Genomic DNA, 24,892 nt, shown 5'->3' with positions numbered 1-24,892 from the left:
ACCATGAGTAGGTTTTTTAGTGGTTTTTTTTTGTTTTTTTTTTTTTTGTGTGTGTGACTGATGATGGAATTTGAACTTTAGAAGGAAAACGATTCATTTCTTCCCTACAGAAATCTTCAATAAGCTGAGATTTCAGTTTTCCTTCAAAAATCCTACTCTGATGGGTGCTCTTTTACCAGATCTGAGCATAATCATAGAATCATACAATCATTACGATTGCAAAAGACCACTAAGATCATCAAGTCCAACCACTGACCCATCCCCACCATGTCCACTAAACCATGTCCTTCAGTGCCACATCTACTCTTTCCTTGAACACCTCCAGGGGTGGTGACCCCACCACCTTTCCTGAACACTCTTTTGAAGAAGAAACATTTCCTAATCCATAATCTGAACCTCCACTGGAGCAATGTAAAGCCATAAACTCTTATTAACTGTGAGAAGAGTCCAAGTCCCACCCCACTACAATCTCCTTTCAGGACATTGTAGAGAGAAATAATATCTCCCCTGAGCATCTTCATCTGACTGAATAATCCCAGCCAGACTAAACAATGCCATCAACAACTCCAATCCCATAAACCATGCAAATCCCACAGACTATGCAATAGCTTTCACTCCTCTTTCCATCTTCATTCCCTTGAGTCATGGCTGCATCCACATCCCTTCTGCTACAGGTAGTTTCTAGGAGAAGGCATGGCTTGGCCCAACCCCTTTATCCTATGTGGGATGAGGGAGACGATGTTCTCTTCTGACCTGTCATCACAAATTCGCACCTGCGGGAATGATAATCCTTGTGGAATTAGAAAATAAAAAGCCTTTGTGAAAAACACAGTGGCTGGTAGTATATAGATTTTACTTCCTTCATCCCTCATCTCCTACAACCTGTGTTATAAAAATCAGACACAGCAGCAGTTCACAGCCATGTTTTAGACAGGTTTGTGCATGTATTTGGTACAAATAAACAAAAATATGTGCATTCTGTTTCATAGAGCTTACATCAATCCAACATTACTTGAATCACAAAACAGAAATACTCCGGCTAATAAATACGTCTGGGAATGAAAAATAAAAATCTATACATAAAAAATTCCAATGTCTGCTAAAGAAAATGTACACTTATATACACACTGTAAACAATAGTAATGCAACCCAACTGCTGTCCAGCTCAGGCTGACAGGGACATTCTTTCTTCCTCAGATGGGACTCGTGAGAGTCTTCACTACTCAACACTTGACTCATTGAAGCAGCAAGCTCTGATGATGCAACAGTGGCACAAAGCCAGTGCAATGAGGTGATTGCTATTGGATAACCAAGGGTTGAGTGCTTTGGGAATGGCTTGCTTGGAAAATGTGGAGAAATGGGGTTTTATCTTCAGCTGGTCACACCCCTTGTTGGTCTACAAAAATCAATGGGATCAGATAAAATTTACCTCCTGAAGTTTGAGCTTGTTTTTCCAAGCTTGGAGTTTAATGAAATCAGAGGGAAATGCACAACCTTAAATACTTAGGTCACATTTCATACAACATTGTCCTTCCCCTGGAGCACAGGCAGACCCAGTCTCCCCTAAATGAAGGTGTACAGAATCCAGTCCCAGTATGAATGCTTCTGATGCAATATCCTAAAAGAGAGGAGGGCTTTAGATGAGAAATTAGTGTTTTCTCTTAATGTGGAGTAGTGGAGCTCAAGATTTTTTCCTACAGCACCTTGTAGAGTATCTTCTGGGGCCTGATTAAAAACCCACAGCTGCAGTGGGGAAAAGTAAATGGGCCAGAGCATGGGCATTGTTGTATGTGAATCCATATGTGTATGCATATGAGTGCTTAAACAGATTTAATCTTCCTTTTCTATCCTGTAAGCCTTTATCCTGTAAAACTGGGATTGAGAGACAGAAAGACCTCAGACTAGTCTTGCTTTCCCTTCTCTATGTATCACATATATAGAAGTAATAAAGAGTGCATGTGTGTCAGTATGGTCACAGATGAACACATTACTCAGTGCTATGGGTGTCTGGCTGGATTCCGACAGAGGCTGTGCAGCAGCACTGTGGCAGATCTGCTCCTGAGCATCAGAAAGCATCTAATGACAAATGCCCATCTTTCCCTCAACTAGACTTTCACAGGCAGGCAGTAATGCATTTGGGTTCAGTGTAAGTGCGGTGCTGCCCATTTGTCTTGATGAGGTTAACGGCTGGGAGGAAAATATTTGGTCAAAATCTGCAGTAAGTCATCCAGTTCAGAGTCCATTGCATTGAGTAAAGGGCAGAAAGGTTCTATGGGTGCTGAGATAGGGTCTACTCTGGGTGCCGTCTCTCAGCATGGGTTTAGATTTCTTTTAAAGCAGAGGAACAGTAGGAAGGAAGTTGCATTCTCCATGCCATGCCTGAGAGCTCTTTGTCTCCTTTGACAGCCTGAAACTTGATAATGACAATGCCTAGAACACATGACCAAGCAAGGTTTTTTGAGCTCTTCAGTTCAGGGTCTGTGAGCTTGGGGCTGGGCTACTCTGTTCCAACTCCATCCTCCCTGAGCTCCTGGGTGGAGACCATGGTGCCTCCCTGAGGAAACTGTGAGACTGTAAGTAGGGAAAAATTAAAACCCCATACCCTTATTAACACAGCTTTTGTCCATACTAACCAAGGGTAAGTGCTGCTAAGGCTTTAATGCGTCAGGAACAAGGAAAGCTGCCTCGGAAAGGAGTCATGAGTATAAAGTAATTGAATCATGTGGGTTGGAAAAGACAATCGTGATCACAGAGTCCTGCCATCAACCTGACTCGCTGAGTCCCATCACTGAGCTATGTCCCTTAGTGCCATATCCATACATCTCTTAAATACCTCCAGGGATGTGGACTCCACCACTTCCCTGGAGAGCCTGTTCCAGTGCTTGACCATCATCTCCATGAAGAAATCCTTCCTAGTTTCCAATTTCTATCTTCCTGGTGCAATTTGACTGTTTCCTTGTGTCGCAGTATGATCCTGACTGGAGAGAAGATACATCCATGTGAGGGAGCTCCCACTGCATGCCAGCTCCATTTAAGTTCTGGCTCTATGAGTAATGGAAGCAAGCCCCCCACATCTCTTCTGAGCCACAGGTCTGGTTGAGTGTGAACACAAGCAAAGCACCTAAGATGCATTTTTACTCAGTGCTGTTTGACAGAAACAGCAAGTGAGAATAAGAAAGGGAAAGAAAAAGACTAGGGATGGCTGACATCAAAAGAAGTTGCTTTCTCTGTGTCACAGCAGCTGGAACAAAGTGGGCTGCACATTTTTCCTCTGGAAAGTGGAATGAGAAATGTATCACAGGTTGGAATTAGAGAAGAAAGACCTGCATGCCCATTGGAGCAGTGTATACATCTGGACTGTTCCTCTGTCCTAAAATTAGGTGATGTGGTGGTGGCAAAGCTCTGGGCACTGCAAACATGATGGCTGAGGGACGAGATCTCCCAGCCCTGCTTGAGAATACTGCTGTTTGCTCACTGAGGCAAAGGCCTGGACCAGAGATCCAGTTGAGCCCCATGGCCCTGCAAGCTCCCAGCCTGTTGTCTAAAGGATCAGCTGCCACCTCCTGCTTACAACATCCATTCTGGATGCCACCTCTGGATGGAAATGTTATCATGTGTACTAAGGCAGAGTTGGCACCTTTCAGGGTTCAGTCCTTCCAGTAGTGGTGTTTTTAAGGCAAAGGAGACATCTTGTTCTCCCTTAATTGGACAGCTTCCTCCAAAGTACAAGATAAACATCTCATTGGAGGAAACAGACCTTTTCTGAAGGCCAGATGCACCCCACACTTTCTCTTCTTGCCACAGCTCATTACAATGGGATATTACATCCTCTCTTATTTGAGGAACCCATAATCCCATAGAAGGGATTAATGTCTCCTTGGAGGATACTTCCAAAACCTTTGGACAACTGCATTTTATACCTGATTGCTGCTTCCAATCTGCCTGACAGACCCACAGATGGTACCCCTTTGTGTTTCTGCAAGATACCACTAAAGAAACCATCAACACTTTGTCCCAGTGGCTTCAAATATCCGTTTCTCTCAGACCACAGCAGTCTGTTAAATCATAGGTTTGATAGTCAATGGTTTCCATAAAGTCATGAGGGATTCCAATAGAGACAGACTCCACCTCTGTCTTGTAGGTGGCTGTCACTCCTCCTTTGCTGGACCCTCCCCGGATTTTGTTAGAAAGACTGTTCATCTTCTCTTTCAGCTGGGTGGATGCTGGTTTCTGGAAAGGAGTGAGCATTTTCCAGCCCTTGAAGCTGAGTGTTCGCCTCTTGCTAGCTCTCTCCTGCAAGGAGGAGTTAAATATGAAGGAGCTGTTCAGGGTGCTAATCCTGGGCCTCAGGTCTGTCTCAGAGTCCTGCACAGAGCTGTTCACCGAGGCCCCTCGCCAGTGGTGGTCGTAGACACGCCAGATGGGCCGTCTTCTGCGGTGGCATTGGCACTTGAGCAGCCTGATGAATGCTCTCTTGAACTCCTTGCTGGAGCAGGGGTAGATGATAGGGTTCACGCAGCTGTTGAAGTATCCCAGCCAGAAGATGACCTTGAAGACCATTTCTGAGGGCTTCAGAGATGGGAAGAAAGAACCTTGAAAGAGATGGAAAGAAATAAGGTTAGAAGAAGTGGAAGGACATGGCAGCACAGTGTAGCCAGGCTGGTGGACAGACATTTCTTAGAAGGTGAGTCCTAAAGGAAAGCTGAAGGTGTGTTTCTGATATTAGGTCTGGAACTTGCAATATTATTGCTACAAAAGTGAAGATCTGGGCACTACAATACTGGAAGGCATAGAACATAAAGATAGATAATATCATGCCATTGGCAGGAGCCTCCCAGCCTCCACTGTAACAGGGCTTGTAGTCACTGTCCTGCTCTAAACTGATGCAGGAGAGCCAAATCCATGAGGCATCTTCCATATCTCGAGACCGAGTTGCTTTCTGAGACCTTATAGCAATGTCTGAGGGTATCATTTTGGGGATAAGATTAGATAGTCTGGGGAGGCAGACCTCAAAGACCATCCAGTTCTAAACCCCCTTGCAGGCAGGGATGTCCAATACTTCAGGCACTAGGTCAGGCTGTCCAAGGCCCCATTCAACCTGATTTTGAACACCACTTCTGTGCTGGATGTTCCTGCTGGCATTCCTAAGAAAGCAGAGGTTTCCTTTGCAGCCAGAAGATGTCAGTGTTGTTCCCACATGGCCCCATCCCTTCGCATTACCCACTCAGATCCAAAATAACTTTCTGACTCAGCCTTAATTTCTTTTAATTTTAGCTCTGGATGACAAATCACGCCACCATGTGACTGAGCGTTAATTTGTATTTTAGTAAATAACATTAGCTCTGGATATCATTAGTATTTTCCCTGTGCTCAAAAGCCTGGTGTCAAAACAGTCAAACAGGTGCCAGATATTCAAGACTGAGGCTCCGAGCTTCCACAGACTGCATTAAAAGTCCCAACATTGATGGTTTTCTACTTTTTTTGATAGGGAAAAAAACCCACAAAATAAACCCAAACAAAAAAGCCATCATCCAGGACACTCAGAGCTCTGATTTCAGCAAAGCTTTCTTATATTCACCCATCTCTTAACAGTGCAGAGTCTGCAGACAGATGTGGTCTGTAATAGGGGCTCAGTGGGGTATGTTGGCTCATACACAGTGGGGCATGTGGGATACCCCACCATAGAGAGATCTTCACATTTTCTGATGTTTAGGGCAGGGAAAGCACACAGACAGAAGCACAAATTAAATATCTGCCATAGGCCAACTCAAGCCATAGGGCTGGAGCACATGCTGGCTGTCAATATGTGCTGTGGGTGGCATTCAGTTAGGATAGCAAGCAGGCCTGATGTCTCTGTGCTGAAAAGACCTGGGGCTGTCATGGAGATGGATGGCATTTGCAGAGTAATGAGCAGCTCCTGGTGGTGCAGCCCATGGTTTCAAACAGCGAGGATAGAGGTTTGCAGAAGCTGTGCCCCTACTGCAGCTGTGTTTGAGTCAAAGAGTTTATTCCTTCTGAGATAGTGCTGAATTTAGAGGTTTATTGGCTGCTTGAATCACAGCATCAAATTCTAACCACAGAAAGAACCGCCTGTGGAGTGTTTAGACTCTAGCAGTGCTGGAGCAGTCTCCACTTGCACTGCATTTAGTGTCTCCTCCATTCTCCAGCCACCTGGGCTTCAAGCCTTCCCCTTTTCTTGCACCTCCAGCCCACCCCAAGGATCCTGATGCAACACTCCATCCTGATGCAAAATGGATCAGTGGAAGGTTTCTAAGTTCAACACCAATTCCTATTCTTAATTTCAGGTCTTGGCAGCAATGGATGAGTACATTTTGGGTGGGGAAGCTCTTTACCAGGAGAGTGGTGAGGTGCTGGAACAGGCTGCCCAGAGAGGTTGTGGATGCCCCATCCCTGGAGACATTCAAGGCCAGGTTGGATGGGGTCCTGGGCAGCCTGGTCTGGTGTTAGATATGGAGGTTGGAAGCCCTACCTGTGGAATGGGGGTTGGAGTTTGATGATCCTTGAGGTCCCTTCCAATCCAAGCCATTCTATGACTCTCTGATTTTCCTGCTGGGCTCACCCCTGTTCCATCCTGATGGGGTCCAACCTCCAGGATGATGGGTTCCCTGCCTTTCAGCCCTGCAGTAAGACATTACATTGTCCAATCTTGACTCTTCCACAGCTTGCTGTGAGCACTGGGAGCCAAGACAGGCAAATAAATTCTTGAGGCATGAAATCTCTCTCATATTCTTGTCAAGGGAGAGGTTCTGTGCCTCAGTTTACCCACTGAAGAAGGAGGATGGTTGCCATCATCTCTTTCACAGTGTTACTGTGAACCCTGTTTGCAGTGTGCACTTTAGTTCTTAGAGGAAGCATGGCTTTATGCAGAATACTTCTTTTTAATTGAGAAATAGGAAAATAAAACTTCATTGTTCTATGTTCTACGTTTTAGCACCCAGACTGTAAATGCAAACTGAACAGCACAAGCTATGAACTCCCTGGCTGGTGTTCACCCCCTAGAACCTTGAGACAAGGGACTCATTAACATCATAATTACTATGCAAATAAGCATGCCCTTGAAAGAGACGTGTATTGTGTGCATCCATGGTTTCCTCTTTTGATCACACTGGGATGAACAGAACAAGGCAGGGAGTCCCCAGAATAGTTCGCTGGCTTGTAATCTTGTGTACACTGGAGCATTTGACTACCTTGGTAATCACTGGGAAGTTGCTTTTAAGAAAGATTCTGGGACCTTATTTAAGAAAAAAATAAAGTATGGAGAGAATTAGCTTGCTCTTTGTACACACGATCATTCAATTATATTTTGATAGATGGAAGGTTTATGAATTGAGCAGTAGGACAATGGGACATAGAATCACAGAATCATCAAGGCTGGAAAGAGCTCTAAGATCCCCAAGACTGAAGTTCTGGCCAGTCTTTTACAACCTTCTCCTCCATCTACTGTCAATAACTCCCTCTGGTCATCTGTAGGCATATCAAGGTTCACAGAGGTTTAACACCTCCCAGCAACTGGTGGCATATCTTGGGGTGATGGGGGAGTTCACTGTCTTCCTAGGATGGAAGAGCTGCTTGGCGAAGGGAGGAGGACAGTATGTTCACAGTGACTCCAGCATTTTCCCCAGAGGACGATGGCGTTAGGATATTGAGTGGAATTCCTCAAGCCTGTGAGCCTTCCAGCTGTGGCCCGACCCCATAAACAAGCTGCAGATAAGCAACAGCTTCTGTCACACCAATGAAAACCCTGGTAAGCCGCTTGTGTGCATTGCTGCATGTAGGCATGCCTGTCTCTCTGAACTTCTGCACACTGATCCTGCTGGGAAGAAGAGCATGGAGAAACCACCCCTTCCCTACGCATTGCTGACATTCTTGGCAACACTGTTTTGTCCCATACTGGTGGTTGGATAGGCTCTTTCTGGAGATCTCCAGAAATGCCAAAGCCCATGATGTTTATGTATATTTGGAATGCAAGATCCCTGTGGTAGAGAGGATGATCTGCAATGTGGTGGTGGGGCTCAGGGAAGCCTTGTGTTAGGGCTGAGGGCAGAAGGAAAGTTGCAAAGATGGAAGATGCCATCCATGCAGGTTTCTGGAAGGTTTGGTTAACCTTGACACTTTCAATAGCATACCAAATTTGAGAACTGAGTGTGGTTTTCCCATAAGCAATCAAATAATAATGTGGCAGAAACTTATTCTCATAGTTTACTGGTGTAATTCACTGCTCTCCAAACATGTCCTCTCTGGGCTGTGGTTTGCCCAGAGATGTGGTTGATGCCCTGTTCCTTGAGACTTTTAAGTCAAGGCTGGATCAGACCATGGGCAACTTATCTACCAGATATCCCTCTTCATTGCAAGGGAGTTTGAATAGATGACCTTTGAAGAACCTTTCCAACTCTTGATTCTATGATGTCTCCTTAGCTTTCCTCTTAAGTTACACCACATCAGTAGAAATTTGGCTGAAATTGCTTTCTTTCCCTCTCAGAGCTCTCACTGGGGCTTTACTCCAAGTAAGATGACCAAGGCAAGCCATTGCCATGTGAATCATTCCAAGAAAATCTACCTGCTAATCAACTCACCTGCCTAAGTTTAGGCATCTAAAAAGGTCCCAGGGCTCCTCTTGCACTCAGTGGCATAATTGACTGTGTCAATGTAATGGATGGAGTAATCTATCTCAGTGTTAAGCTTTAACTCATACTGGCCAGGTGAATCACACTCAGTTTCTCCCAACTGGACTGAAACTCTTAGCTCATGGGTAGATACCACATTATATAAAGGCAGATCAGGGTGATTTGGGATTAATTTCATCCTTAAGTGTCATTGGCATCTCATAGTCTCCTGTATTAGGAAAAGTCTTGCAATCTTTCCACGTAACAGTTTCCCCTGTGACTTCCATTTCAAGACAAGGGCAGGTGTGGCACTTAGGGACATGGTTAGTGGGCATGGTGGGATTGGACTGGCAATTGGACTGGATGAGCTCTGAGGTCTTTTCTGAACTTAACGATTCTGTGATTCTATGATCTAAACTAACAGCAACTACAGGATCTACCAACAGAAACCTAACTTGTCCAAAGTGCTAATTTGCTTAGAATACTCCAGCTCTATCTCTCCAGATACATCTCATCCAGGGAACAGTTCACTCTGAAGACTGCTCTCAAAAGGCCACCAGGACATGACTATGAAGTCCCCTAGCAATGTTGCAGCAGGCCCTGCACCCTTAACCACTTCCATATGCCTTTATGCCACATCACAGGGCATACAATGCAAAGCATCTGTTTAAGTCTAAAGATCCACTCTGGTGGGCTGTTCTTCCAGAGACCCATCACTTCTGCAAGAGGTTAATTATTTTGTAGAACCACTGGGAAAGTGCCTATGTGGGGCCTAAGAGAGGCTCTGGGCCAGAGACTGTGAAGTACAGAATCATAGAATATCCTGAGTTGGAGGGCACCCATAGGGATCAACTTAAAACTCCTCTTTCCATTCAGGACAATCCCAAATCCAAGCTCTATGTCTGGGAGCATTGTCCAAAAGCTCCCTTAGCTCTAGTAGCTCAGGGCTGTGCTCACTGCTCTGGGTATGCTATTCCACCCCCACTGCCCTAACCCCCACCTGACCATCCCTGATGCTGCTCCATGTCATTCCTTTGGGTCCTGTCATTGTGACCAGAGAGGAGAGATCAAATTTTCAAAGTACAATGAAGACAAGTCTGGACCCAGTGTATAGGCTGAGAGGGAACTGATGCTTTGTTTGGGGTCACACAACTAAAAACAGCAGAAGACAAGCTCCAAAAAGAGCATACATCCTTAGCATTATTCTTCCAAGGAATGGGATACCCCATGCTAGCATCATGCATAAAGATTCATTATCTCGAACTGAATCTAATGTTTCCCATATTTAATTAGGGATCTCTAAAGATGAATGTCTTGCACAAGATAATAAAGGAATAATTAATTTACCCTTAGGGACTATGGCCTGCTGCTGCACAGAGTTTGCTCTAAAGATGTATAGAGCAAACAGTCTTGGGTCTGTAGAAGAGGCAAGAGTGGATTCCCATGAATTCCAGCACTGTAGCCCTGTGGTATGATTATAAAACCATGCATTTAAAGTACTTCTGTCAGCAGGATGAGTGTTTTTCCCTGAATCCTGATATCTAACAGAAGCTTTGTGGACATGAATTGGGGCAGGACCTGTCTGAGCAAAGGCAGAGACATTCTGAAACCACATCTGTGGTTGAATGTTGCAAACCAAACTCATTTATCCATTTTTGAAGCTTTGAAAAATGGTCAAGAAAACAATTCTTTTTTTGCAAGGGAATGAAGAGCAAGTCTGAATGTCTGCTTCACATTTTGTAGAAAGCAGTGTTGACCCATTTGTTGTCTCATGCTTGCAGTGAAGTCAGGATCTGGGTTGCTGTTGACCATCAGTCCCAGGTCACCTGATGAACTTGCCATCAGAAATATGTAGGAGGATGGGCTTTAAAAATGAGTCACAGGATTAATAAAAAGTCAAAGATGTTGGCCTTTTTTTTTTTTTTTTTTTTTCCTTATTTTTTTCATTTGGCTTCTAGTACAGACTCCCTTAAAAGTAATATTTTTTGCAGCATCTATTATGCATGGGAAAGATAGATGTATATCCAACTGCCTATTCCTTAATGATTCACAGATAACAGCCTGACTCCAGCCCCAAAGGGAACTTTAAAACAAACCTTAAAATTATGAGACTCAGCAAAAGGATGTAAATAAAATTAGGAAAAGAAAACAAAACAAAAGCACGTCTGCAAGGCTCACCAATTTGGCACATCCAAAGGGAAATATAAGGAAGGTTTTTATTTGCCTGATGCAAATGAGGAAAAATAACAATAATAAGTCTCCAGAGAGAAGGAAGAAATCAGGGTAACTGAGTTGCATGTCAAGAGCTCATCTTTCTGTTTGAGCAGGCTGAAGACTGGAATTCACTTGCTGATGTTAGAGCAAGCACAACAGAGACCGCAGTGAAATTCTTGCCTGCATGGTTAAACAGAGGAAACAAGCTTGGAGCAGCCTCTGAAAAGAAAATTTCCATCTGGCTCAGGATCTGAATGAACACAATGGCCATGCGATGTTGCTAGGTTCCCTCCAGGGCAATACAAAAATCAGTGTGTCATTCAGAGAGGAGCACTCCCGTGGCTCTCTGTTGTACAAATGCTGGAGTGTCCTGAGCAGGATGGTGTTGCTTCATCTGAGCCTGGCAATCTCTTCTGTGCATGATAATGTCTCGGACACACTTTTGGGTATTGCAGCCAGTATGAGTGTCCTGTGGGGGAGGGAAGGATTTACAGGCAAGTTTTGTAAAGTAGGAGCAGACGTGGTCTTCGAAGTGGAACACTGCACATTTTGTTTGTCGGACTACATGAATCTTAAAGGCTCCTTCCAACTCAAACTATTCTATAATTCTGTTATTCTATGGACAAAACTTCAACTATAGGCACAGATAATCCAAAGATGCTACATATTCAAGTTCCCTAACCAGTAGCACAATGTGTATGAAGCCAACCTCTGACAATTCCCAGCCATGGATAATATTGTCCTAAACTGCTGATTTGCATAAAATGCTGTTTTGGTGGTCCATAAGTCCATAGATGTAGCTAACAGCCTTCCAGTTACATCCTTAGCATCCTGATGTTTGCATTGCTGTCTCACACGTGTGACTTGGTTGGTTAAATGTAGGAGGCTGGTGGAATTTTTATCATCCTGTTGTATCTTTCTTGGCTTATTCATACAACTGCTGGAAAACTGCTGTGACTTTGCTATTTCCCAAGAAAAAACATGCTATGGGAAGTCAGTATGGGGATAAGTTCAACATGGGGTTGGCTGGGAATATATACTGCATATTCCTGTCCATTCAGTCCCCCTGCAAAAGGAGATGTGTGAGTTTAAGGGGAATTTCTACTTCTTTGCATTCCCAACTAGCTTCCATTGGCAATCCATTGGATTTGTTTTTCACCCTTTGTCAGCAGAGGTTCCCAATAGACTTCACATTAATGCAACACCTGATCAATATTAGGAAATACTGAGTGACTTATTTAATGGACTATTCTAAAAAATCAACCAGAGTTTTATGACTCTCAGCATCATTATTTAGATAGATGAAAATATAGCACAAAGGTGGCTGCCAACTCAATTAAATGCACACTGAATCAAGACTAATGCACAACAACTAAGGAAGAGAGATGGCAAAAATTATTCTGGAGGGATCTACTGAAGATTCATCACAATAATCTAATTGAGGAAACCTGATATATTACAATGAATGAAGTGATGAAGATCTTCCCAACAAGGTGGGTAAGTCAGTAGACACATTGATATGATGTAACCCTCTGATAATTTGTTTGATGCATATATTTCATGGCACGTCATCAAAGATTTTTGCAAGTAGGTTGCAAAAATGTTTCTTCAGCTCTTGCCGCAAAACTTTGTTCTTCTGTATCTATAAATGGTGAATCAGTGCAGTACAGGGCTTTAAACTGGTTGTTCTTTCCTGAACCAGGAGCTGTTAATCCTCATCACTTTTGGAAGACTGCCTGGCTCCGTTAACAATTCCCTTAACCATTTATTAAGATTTCATGGACCAGCAAGGTCTGGAGGCCACAACTCTGGATCCACTGTTCTAGATTATTGGTTCTCGCATTTATTAGAAAACACAATGACTTTGTGCCAGTTACTGCAACTGGCTTTCTCTATGCAAATCCTTTCAGCAGTGTTGAGTGTTCTCATAAAACTTCCTATGCAAGTAATTATTGTTCCTCTGTGGGTTCCACAAACGGAAGCTTGGCTTCAACCCATCTCCAAGACAAGATATCCCTTTTCTGTCAAACTGTCTCTTCCACTGCTGTCAGAAACATTGAGAATGTGCATTTTTTAATTTTTTTAATTTTTTTTTCCCCACTAAGTAGAAAGCTTGGGAAATCCTGGAGAAAAGAAAGAGGAGAATGATTCCCAAGCAAGTCATCTGAGTCTTGGAAAAATCACTGTGTTTGCTGGGTCGGTCCCAAGACTACTCTTTGTTTTTCCAACTCAGAAGTTCTTTTCTCTGCACTTGGTTTTCTAAGAATGTGAACTCACCCGCCCCGTCCTGTTTACAAGCTCGTAAATATGTAGATCAGATTTGGCTGCAGGGAAGGCTTTGGAAGGGCCGAATCCTGCTGGGAACACATGGCATTTTTTGTACACTAAGGCCAGATCTGAGAAGCGCAAAGGAAAAAGTCAATTTTTCACTGGGCCCAACCCAAAGAAAATTCTCCCCCAGAGCAAAATTCATGAGTCCTGGCTTTAACTTACAGTGCGAAGCAAGCAGCAATCACCTTGAGTGGGTAGGCATCACCAGGGCACAAATAGAGAAAGGATGATTGACCTAAAAGGTGAAAAACTGTTTTCAGCTGATTGTTTGTGGTGCTTATGGCCCTAAGCATGGAGAACTTGGCAGTGGCGGGACGCCAGCTTTTGGAAAGCTATTGGAGGAGGTGTGGGAGCTTCCTTAGCGTGTTTCCACCATACCAGTCCCAAGGACATTTTGTTTATATCACAGCCTAGCAGACAGCACGTCACCGGCCATAGAGCCTGGCACAGCACAACTTGCAGCCCGTGCCCCTTCCTGGAGTCATTGGCTATGAAAGATGCTGAACAGCATCCTCCAGAGAGCTGCGAGCTGTGATGTCATGGAGGAAAGGGTGGAGAAGAAAGACCGAGGGAGGCTGGTATTTTCAGCTTTCATGAAAAACCAGAACCTGTTGTGTGGGCTCAGGAGGGGTTATTCAAGACCAGCCAGCCAACTTCTTGTTTCTTGTCAAACTCAGTGTGGAAAATCCTCCAACACATGCCCGGTTTCCGCACCAAAGCTCCAAGGCACAGCCCTTCTACAGTTAGATTGCACGGCAAAATCTGCAGTTATTCATTGTTTGCTGTTCTTTCTGACTTCTTCTGACAAGAAGGAAAACTTTTTAAAAAGTTTGTATTTTCTTTTTCTTGCCAGCCTGAAATTATTCCAAAGAGACAGCTGAAAGCTGCTCTGTATCTCCCAAACCTAAAAACCAGCTTTCAGCTGATATCAAGCTCTAAAAACATTACACTCCCCAAGCAGGCTTTTTTTTTTCACCCCCCAGAAAACAATAGGTCACTGTAACAAGGCTCCAAAAATACAACAGGAATTCTGATAACAACATCCTCATAGCTCCATGCAGTTCCTGAAGCCTTAACTTGGAGGGATAAGACATCGTACGTAGTGCTACGAAGGACACCCCTTGGCCCTTGCTCCCACCTTCATGGTGAGGATCATGCCATCTGTCTGATAAGTCCTGTTATGCATCTTTTCATCCGGTTATTTAGAGGTGTTGGGCTTAAGCTGTATTTCTGGGTAAGGTCAACAGGGACAGAGCAAGGGATCAAGTTTTGACTGAGGGGCACTCAGGCTGTTAGTAGGGACCATGGAAAGAGTTTGGCCTGGACTTGGTGCAATGGGCAGCAGAGCCAAGGGATGGATGTTCACGCTCATCCTGGTTTGGGATAGTTTCTCTGTGGCAGTGCCAAGCATGTGGGGAATGCATTGGCCCCTTATCCCCTTTATTTGCCAGCACTGTTGTTTTGAGGTTGGACTTGATGGTCCCTTGAGGTCCCTTCCCACTCTTTTGTCACAGTAATGTCACAACCTGTCAGTGGAAAGATGTGACAAGCCCAGAAATCCCAGACAATCCTTTTCTTACTTGAAACACACATCTGGATGTCATGGCTGAATAGAAGGTAAAATGACATAAAATACACAAAAAAATAGTTATATAGCTGACCTAACAGCAGAGCTGAGCGTGGGATGAGCACTGGGATGCTGGGAAGGTTTATAACAACAGTCCAACCACCATCATGGTTGTTTTGTTCAAGGTTTATAGCCACAGGGAGTCTTAAGACTTTTATGGGGGGAGGGGAGAGAATGGAAGGACCTTGCCACACTGCCTGGTTTGAATGCCTGCACAGGGCAATGGTATCTTTGCTGAGAGGAGATGATGAGTGTCTCAAAGAGCCTCATTACAGAGATGAGGCTCACTCTCCACTGACATGTTCTCACTCTATCTCTGCCCTATCTCTTCTTCTTTTTTAATCTATGATTCTGAGGGGAAAAGATGAAAATTTGCATTCAATTTCCATGGCAATTTGTGTACATCCCATGAGATACCCACCTGCCTCTCTCTCGCCTTTTCACCAGATAAATAAGCCTTTTAGGTGTCCCTGCTCATCATTCACTGCTCAAAAGCAATAGCTGTGGGATATAGGGTGCCTGCTTTAATGTGTCCTTGACTCTTATTGAACTCTTAGATGTGCTAATTTTGCATACTGTCTTCTTGTTCCAGGGAACTAACCCCAAGTGGACTTTCCACCCCTTCTTAGAAAGGAGCTGTTTTCATGGACAATCCCTGTCAAGAACTGTGTAATCCCAGATAATTATTACGTCCTCTTCTCCCATCATCACAATTTTTTTTCACACATGCCACCTCATCCCTGATGAGGTGTTTACTTGATGAATAAAGAACCATGCCATGTAGACTTTGCTTTACTAGAGGACTGCCACCAGCAGTGTTGTCTAAAGGCAAAGAATCTGGGTGTCCAATGGGGAACTCCCAGTGGGTCCCCAAGGCCCACAGAGCACTGCCCCAGATCCTCAAGCCTTTAGGCTTGCTTATAGGACATAAGCTCTCAAGCTCCTTGCCCATTATACCCTGAGCAAAAACACAGACAGCTTTCTGTAGCTCCAGATTTTTAGTCTGCTCCTACAGATCACCTTCAGATATTCAAAACACTGAAAAGAGCAATTTTGCTGGCAGCTGAAACCATCTGCCTCAGTGTTTCTTGAGGACCATCAACTTGCTTGTACCCAAATAACTTGTAATAGTGGGTGAAGCTGAGTCACCTGATGGTCCCTAGCATGAATGTTACGGTACAGATTTTAAGAATATTTACACTCTGAACTCTCATTAAATTCATGGCCACCTGGCGTGAAAAAAAATACCCTTATGAACAGGAGGAACTTTTCCTCTGTTTCAATCCCAGCATCACAAACAGTGTTCTTGAATATCATTTCCACCCTGAAGAGCAGAACATGGGAGCATTTTGGTGAAATGGTTCTTTAGAGAAATACATTTCTTTCCAGTAACAGTTGATGACTTGATCTTGCAGCTACCTCCCTCACAGAAAGGCTGTCAAGGCTGCTGGCAAAAAGATATGTGCGATCCACCTCGGAGCAATGATTCATGGAGTGTTAGTAATAATAACAAAAACTCGGATCATAAACAAGCCAAGAAAAGGAACAGATGAACCGGACCAAAGAAGACTGAAAAATTGAGGGAGCTCTTATGGAAAACCATGTTCCATTTCGGTGCCTGCAATGCAGAATAGATGCCGAGGAGATGGAAAATGCTCTGAGGAGCTCTACGAGATGATGCAAAGGTCTGGAAATCTTGACTTAGAGCGTGAAATTAATGGAGTGTGATCTATTGGCATTATCCAAGAGAAATTGAAGCAGCTTGCTCATGCATTGCAGTGACATACAGGGGAAGCCATTTCTGATAGCAAACGAGTTTTTAATCCAGCCAAAGGCAGTAGAAAAGCTTAATGGTTTGGATTTATAGCTAGATAAATTTACATTGGAAAGAAAGCAGTCTTTTTTAGTAGCAGTGATATAAAGGAACTGGAAAAAGCCATGACTAGAGACATGGGTTCTCCATTATTTGCAGTCCTGGGTGTCTTTCTAAGAAAAAGCATGTTTTTGAGTAATGGGGTGAGTTGAAGAAGTTATTGAACAAGCTGCTTGTGTCGTCAGTAAATCACAGCAGACAGAAACTTCTAGCCTTGCAAACTGTGACTAACATTAGCAAAATATGTTCCAAAATGAGGTGGAACCTGAATATAAGACAAGTATAAAAACTGTCATGTTACAAGTGGTCTCCAGATATACTAAGTGCAATAACTGTCTGAGAACAGTACATCTGCTCCAAAAACTGCTTGAAGTGGGAATAGCAGTGGACTGATTCCCCTCTGCAACATCCCTCCCTGTGTTTGACATGCACATATGCTGTGATGTCTACATCTCTATGCATTTGCTCTTAATTAGAGGGACTGACAATGAGTCAAGCCTCTGTGTCAAGAGGTTTAATTGAGTATAATGAAGGTTTTGCTTCTTGGGGATCGTGTCAACATTAAATTAATTACAATGAGCTGCAGTGTTGATCTTTGAAAACAGTCGGACTCTCTGCACTCTCACACCCAGGGCTAATATCTTTTGGTATGCCAGTAATTGCCCACAGCAAACAAAGCTGAGAAGAAACAAGCACCACAGAGTGCCCTCTGGGCTCTTCCTCTCAGAAGAATGGCTGTCACTGGCTGGCACTGATGGTGATGTTTGCATGGAGGCCCTTTATATGCCATCAGCAGAGACCAGAGCCAGCTTCAAACAGCCATTCAGGTCCCAGCAGCTTTATAACTGCATTCCTTGTGCTCCTGAAGAAATTAATGCATCACATGCCAATACTGCTGGGCAGATCTGGAGACTCCGAGCAGCTGGTGAGAGAAGCCTGGTGTGTCCATGTGCTATACAGTATGGTACCTGACCTTGTACTCTACTTTAGGGGCTTACAGCCCACTGGGGATAGGGCTAAAGGCCTCTAGAGGTAATGAAGGAGCAGATGTGTTAATGCTTGGTAGGAAAGGGCTTCTCTAATAATACCCCTGTCTCCTGACCTCTACCTGGTTGCTCCTTGTCCCAGCCTTATTTCCTTTGCTTTTTGTACCCTGTTCAATGCATTCTATCTTTTGAGAGTCTCAAAAATGGAATAGGTTGTGCCTGAAACCATCCCGTCTTCAAGGAAAGCCACAGTGGAAAGGCATAACTCCCTTTTTGGGAGGAGCAGACGCCTATGCTGAGGAGCCAGCTGCAGCTCTAAGAGGCTTTGAAGAGTTGTGCCAGAGCCTGGCTTGATCTCTTCTCTACTGCTTGCCAAGCAATCATGGCTGATCAGTACCTTAATAAATATGCTTTACTCCCAGTGTACCTTGGATGCTGAATGCCCTGTCAGGATAAGCATGATGATGACACACAGACTGACCTCCTGGCATTTGTCTCTAGAGGAAAGCAGATAAATCCCCTGATTCCAGCTCTTACAATCCTGCCTATGCTGATTGCTGCTATCTCCCAATTACATATCAGGCCATGTAGCATCACAGAGATAGACCAGACTTCTCAGCATATGCATTTGACTTCCAAAGTGCATGGCTCAAGATAGCAAGGAATGAGGATAGTAATTACTGTTTGCAGCCAGAAGCTCCTTGGATGATTAAAAAAAATAATATGCTTTTCTGACTGAACCAAATCCTTAAAACCAAATGTCTTGGTGTGTGTGCAATGAAGGGGATGAAGAAAATTTGTTTGGGCTGCTGTGCTTGTATGTGGGTCCCAAAACAAGGCATGGCACTTCAACCTTGTGTATCTGGAGGTGAAGACTTCCATAGGACCCTAGGGGGTTTTTGGACTTCCCTGTTACACTTGGAATGCTCAAATCTCTCCATGCACAGACAAATTTTCCATGGAATTTCCATGTTTAATTCTGTTCTAAACAGTACACGTAACCATGTGGCTACCTAAGGGCTAACTCACAAGCTTGGATCTTGCCAAGCATATTTGGTTTTAAATGTCCTCTGAGCTTGGAAAGTAAGAGCAGTGCAGCTGCACTTGCCCTACTCAGATAACCTCTTTAACATCTCCTGAAAGCAACTACAGAACACTTCCATTACTAGTACCACTAAGACCATGTCTGACCAGAAAGGACAGAACTCCCTGCCTATTTCTCACAGCCCCATGAAATCCATGTGATTCCCCAGCTAGAAATGCATGGGGAGGTGCTGTAGATGACTCTACTCTGGAAAGTAAAGCAGTAAGCTGTTCAGCAGATGTGACCTTACTCCATGCTTAGGGAATAACATGGACAGATGTTTCAGTAAAGAAAAGGGAATGTCAGCTGAGAGTTCCTTCTTGCTAATGGCCATCTTCTAAACTAACTCATACCATGAGACAATCAGCCCCAGGGAAAGGATGCTCATATCTAAATTGTGTGTAGGAACATCCTAGGAGAAAAAAGACATTTACAAAGAGTGGAGAAGAGGAGACAAGCTTTGAAATTATTCATCAAAAGTTGAATTTAGAGTCAATATACAGTACAACATGCACTGCTGGTGGACTTCATAGCTTCTTCCTAATGATAACCAGGATATAACAGATTTTTAATGACACAGGTACTACCTGACATATATGAAGTAACAAAAGCAGATACACACTAGAACCAATTTCAATGTCAGGACAGCCAGAAATTCCCGAGTAAGGGAATTATTCATAGAATCACGGAATTGTTTGGTTTGGACCTTTAAAATCATTTCATTTCAACCCCTTGCTATAGGCAGGGACACCTCCCACTAGACCATGTTGTTCACAGCCCCATCCACCCTGGTCTTGAATGCTGCCAGGGAAGGGACATTCACAACCTCACTGGGCAACCTGCTCTAGGCCAAATCCAGCTTATCCGACCTGAAGTAAAGGGAGGAAGTAGATCATCTCTTAAGATAATTTCCAGCCCTTGTTATCTATATTTCTACGAAGCTAATGTCAGAAATACCCATGATTTTAATGTGGAAAGATGGAACTTTAAGAACCAGCTTTTGCAGAGTGTGTCAGTACACGCTTGGAAGCAACATCCTCTGGAAATCCAGATGTCTGTCTAGCTTGTGGGAAATTTCAGTTTGATATTTGCTTTCTTCCCAAAACAGAACGCAATAAAAAATTAATGAAAATTTCCAATGAACTATAAATTAAAAACAAATAAACAAATTCTAAGAACCTCCAATGCACACTGTTGTTTAAAAACGATGGATCTCTGCAATCCTGAGAACTACCAGCTGAGCAGGAATAGCTTGTTAATCTATGGAGACAGCCAAGCCAACACCCAGCATCAACCTGACAGATGTGCACCACTGGCTGGCGGGCTTCCTCTTCTCAAGCCTCCGCAATTTCAGGGTTCAGAAGATGTAAAGTTCTTGCCCAGATATATTCCCCAGGCTTTCTATGGTTTGATCATAACGGGAGATTAGAGAATGGAAGTCATGCAGTCTAGAGTGTCCTAAAGTCTCCAATATTAACACGCCTGTACCAGGAAACCTTAAAGCTCTAGAAATCCCTCTCTAGAGCCAATGTGCTTGGGGCTTCCAGGTTACTTGTGTTGAATCCAGGAGTGTTCACCAAGTTAGGACAGAACTGCTAAGATTTTCAGCCTGCTGGTTGCATGGTAAGAAAGCCATGGGAAACTGGCATGAAAGCACTGCCCCGGAGCTATGAGTAGAGATCGAAGTAGAGGTTGTTAAAACCTGGAATATCTTTACTTGGTTTTCCAGCTGGCATTTCCCAATGAAATTCTCCTTTGTTGGCCAGAGTCCAGATGCACTACTTGGGAATCTCCTGTGTTTTGTATCTGCTTAAATACTTCTCCTGAAAGGGGCTCATAAGCAGGACGGGGTTGACTTTTTACGTGGTCTGGTAATGCAAGGAAAAGGTGAAATAGCTTTAAACTAGAAGAAGAGAAGTTTAGATTGGATGTTAGTAAGACATTCTCTACTCAGAGAGCAGTGAGAAAGACAAGCTGTGGATGCCTCATCCTTGGAGGTGTTCAGGGCCAGGCTGGATGGGGAGCTGGGCAAAATGATCTGGTGGAGGGCAACCCTGTCTACAGAATGGAGATTAGAACTGGATGGTCTGTGTGGTCCTTTCCAACCCAGGCCATTCTGTGAATGATCCGATGATTCTAAGCTTCTACAATTCTCTTACTTCAGACCATTGCACCCAGGAGAATGATACGTGTTTCACAGGTGTGCAGGAGGCTGAATCCACACCCCAAATATTATATGAAGGTAGAAGAGGAATGGTTTGCTTTTGCTGCTGACTCTGGATTGACACTGGAGAGTGCAGAGACTTCTACCATGGCTGCATAAAGGAAGTGTAGAGGTTGCACAAGTGTATCTTTTCTCTAGTTTTAACTTTTGCTTCCTATTGTTTTTTTCCCCCTCACTTTATGTACCATATATACCTCCTAGCCATTTAATACAAAAAGATGCCAATCAATCACCTGCAGACAGTAAAGCTGCCAATTTTGTACCCAGAATAGCCATTTGCAACTTTGCAAATGGAAAAACATACAGGTCTGCCCAACATGCCTGTGCTTTGCAGCAGCATGGATGCCATCAGACCTCTGAGCCCTGCAGCTCTGACTGCTGTAAAAGGCAATACTTCCACCCCCAGCCATGCTGGGCTGGACACAAAATTAAGCTGTTGATTTGGGAGAAGAGAAATGATGTAAGCAATAGCAAACTAAGGTCTCTCACTCTTTCTATTGCTGATGAGAAGGGAGGGAAAAATGCTTCTGTCAAGGTAATATTGCTTTTCATTTGAGAAGAGTCCTTCCAGTAGTTGAAGAAGACCAGAACATACCTTAACAAATAGACATTATTTTACAGATTATTTCAGGGCATGATTCCTTCCCTGAGCTCTCTGTTAAGGTAACTTCTGCTTCCCTGAAAAATTAAAGCACAGATGAATGCTGCTGAATTGCTACAGTGACCCTGTGGAAGGGGATGAGGAAGGGAGCATGGCTTCCCTCTAAGTCTCATTCTCCAGAGAACTCCTGGACATTCTGTCTGGCCCTTGCACTGGGCTATTTGAGCAAGAAGAGGAAGAACTTGGGTGACATGAGATATTCCCTTGGGCGCCAGGCGACAAATCAGTACAGAATTCATCCTCAAAGAAGGGGATGACCATTGGTCCAGCTGGGATACTTCTCTCCCAGGGTAAAGGTGCTCTCTGCCCTCCTCACTGCCTGGTACATCCGTATCATTTCTGTCTTCTGTCCATTCCTTTTGACCTCTCCTGGCTTGGCTCCCTCAGAGACCTCCCTGAAGAACAAGGAGGCCTGGTATCAATTAGCTGCACAAGACAGGAGGTCATCACCTTCTTTTTGATGCCTTGGCACAGAGAAATCCCTGGATGCTCACTCAGAGTGAGGAAATGGTGCAATCTGTGGATGTACTCTGCAGACAAAGTCAGGGCTCCCAGTGGGGACTGAGGACCTCAAGGATCAAGAACCTGCCCTTATTCCTCATCTCTCATGGCAGACATGTCCCAGCTGTGGCCCACATTAAAAGGTGTGAGGGAGCCATGAATATTCAGAGCTTCAAAGAAAGATTTTTAGGTAACACAGAAGAATCTGACTACATGGCTTAACATGACTCGGTGCCATTCACCAACAAGCAGGGCATGGTGCAATGAGGACAGATGAGTCTGGAGGCTGACAATCTGCTCCCTGTTTGTATGAGACTTCTTTGGAGTGTACCTCCAGCCCTCCTTAAGTTTTCCTGTCCATGACAGCAGTAGAAATAGGTCATTTCTATACATAGAGTTCTTTGTAGATGGAACTTGAGGTCTGAACAAGTTTCTTGTGGTGTGACACTGGGCAAGGTCCCAAGGCACGGAAGGGGACATTCTTTATCCTGCAGTGCATCTGTGCCCTGAACTATTCCTCCATTGGGGTCTTCAGATGTTTCTCAATGGGAAACATCTGTTTCCCCCCTGTAGCTTGCCTGTGGCACACTCCACGGTGGTCTGGTCCCACTTCTCCCCCTACTCTCCCCAGAGTATCCATGCTGAAGATGATGTGCTCACAATCCCCTACAGCCAAGACAGCACCATACCAAGCTGTCCCTGTCACAGAGCTCAGAGAATGCTGCTTTCCTTGGCCCCTGACGCTGCTTCCGCAGCCAAGGGCATGTTCAGCTTTCAAGCCAAGAATGTCAGACTGACCCCTCCTGCCTGGGATTTGGGAGAGCTCAAGGGTGATTATTCTTTTAAGGATATCCTTTCTCACTCTCTGCCCTAAGAGTCCTTTGAAAGAGACCACTTAAAGTAATTCTGGAATACACAAATTAACAAAGGTGCATTTCAGTCTGCCACTTGTTCTCCAGTGGGAAACTGAAAATGGAATATGATTAGGAAATGTCATGGCTGTTCATAGCAATGCCACACATCCACTTCATTCTCCAACAGCCTTAATCCCTTTATACACAGAGATTCCCAAGTGCTTTACAAGCAGTACCAGAGTATCTCTCCTGACACCACTCTCATGCAGCCTGCCAGAAAGAAAACCATCTGATGAGAGCAGGGAAAAAAATATATGGGTTGGCTGTTTCATTCACTAAGAAGCATGCAGATAAGGAGAGACAAATGCAAATATTCATGCAGGACAGACTCATAAAAGTGTTTTGGCCACAGCAGTTGAGAGAGAAATAGATTTTAAAGTCAAATGCAGAGTTTCATTCTTGAAACATTTCTAAACAAAACTTTTCTTTTGAGGTCAGGGGACAGAGATGCCAAAGCATGCGGTATTGGAATTTATATTTCTTTTTAGAAACAAAATCAAGCCTAATCAGAACAAAAATGAAGTACGACATCGTGGGCCAATTCAAAATGCAGAGTTTAAATCTCTTTTGGTGACCTTCCTATCTTCTTTCACTAGATCCCAAACCTGCTGCTAAAAGACCCATCACCAGCCTTCAGGATCTCCCTTGGGTAATTTAGTCACATAATTACCAAACATTTTGCTGAAAACAAGGACTCTTCTGTGCATTTGCTATGGGTCAGTTGTGATATCCTAATGGTGTACATCTGCACAGTTAAGCTCTCAAAACCAAGGCAATAAAGTCTCTGGAGTGAGGCGCTACCATTTTCCTATGGGAGTTCCAGCTCTTGGATGCTCAGGGATGCTGCAGCAGCAAAACAGGCTTTTATTACTAGGAATAACAAATGAAATGTTCCCAAATGATCACATTCTTGAATCTGCTATTTTGTTTGTTTGTCTGTTTTCTCTCTTTGTTAACGGCAACAAACAGCTCAGTTTGCTTCTCATTTGTAGGCTTTTCTGTGTGGTTTTGCAAGCATACCCAAATTCAATATAAACATCTGTGTGGTGGGATGCTTTTTGCTCCTTATCAGTACCTGGGGTGATGGAGGCACTGCTACTGCTTAGCTCTGGTGTCAACCTTGGTGTTCTCTGCCAAAGTCTGCAGGACTCAAACTCCAGTTTACCTATCCCACAAAAATATTTTTCATGTAGGGAATGAGAGGGAACATCAAGATAATAAGACAACCAAGGAGACAATGAAATCAAGGGAATTCTTTCCTGAGTGTCCACACAACAACAGTCAGGTGAAGGAGTCATTCAAAGTTGGATGGAAACAGTGCTAAAGGAGGAATGTAGGAATGAGAGGATGAGACACCATGGCCGGGTATAAACAAAGAATTACCAGGGGTAGCAAGAAGTTCCTAAATCCGAGGAGGGCTTTTAACCCTGAGACTCTTTGCTTCCTTTTCTGACTGGAGCAAAGACTTTCCCTTTTGCCTGGGTGCTGCATGCTGCTGAAAGTACATGAGCACCAGTATTGCAGGGAATTAGCTTTACTGTGGTCTAGACTTGATCCCGATGCCAGCCTACTTGGGAACTTTACTGATGGAGTATTTGATGGGAACAGAGGGGAGAAATCAGGTCCTGTGTATGGCTGACTCAATCTTTCTATCTCTTCTGAAACAATTTCTCCTGGACTGCCACACTTCACACGGCAATAGTTTGGAATTAAATAACTGGAATGGACTGTCCAAAGAGATGGTAGAGTCACTGTCCTTTCAGGAGGAAGGTAGATGTCACACTGGGGGACAGTTTAGTGGGCGTGGTGGTGATGGGTTGATGGTTGGATTTGATGTCCTTAGTGGTGTTTTC

The 24,892-nt window shown here is 44.0% G+C and overlaps 1 protein-coding gene across 2 annotated transcripts in view; it reads right to left on the bottom strand.

The window, feature by feature from the left end:
- Positions 1 to 920: 920 nt before the first annotated feature.
- The window catches only part of ADRA1D (adrenoceptor alpha 1D), a 38,369-nt gene continuing 14,397 nt past the window's right edge, over positions 921 to 24,892 (bottom strand). The window contains exons 2-3 of one of the 2 annotated variants that reach the window (XM_032444193.1): positions 13,332 to 13,404; positions 4,256 to 4,592 (exon numbers count right to left, since the gene is read on the bottom strand). In XM_032444193.1, coding sequence (XP_032300084.1) covers positions 4,358 to 4,592; positions 13,332 to 13,404 — 308 coding nt within the window. In that variant the 3' untranslated portion in view covers positions 4,256 to 4,357. Of the gene's footprint in view, positions 4,593 to 13,331; positions 13,405 to 24,892 lie in introns of both variants that reach the window. The other variant, XM_015863039.2, reaches the window with a different exon arrangement.

The sequence above is a fragment of the Coturnix japonica genome, chromosome 4 (assembly GCF_001577835.2).
Source record: "Coturnix japonica isolate 7356 chromosome 4, Coturnix japonica 2.1, whole genome shotgun sequence".
NCBI classification, from domain to species: Eukaryota; Metazoa; Chordata; class Aves; order Galliformes; family Phasianidae; genus Coturnix; species Coturnix japonica.
This window is presented reverse-complemented; position numbering and strand designations above follow the sequence as displayed.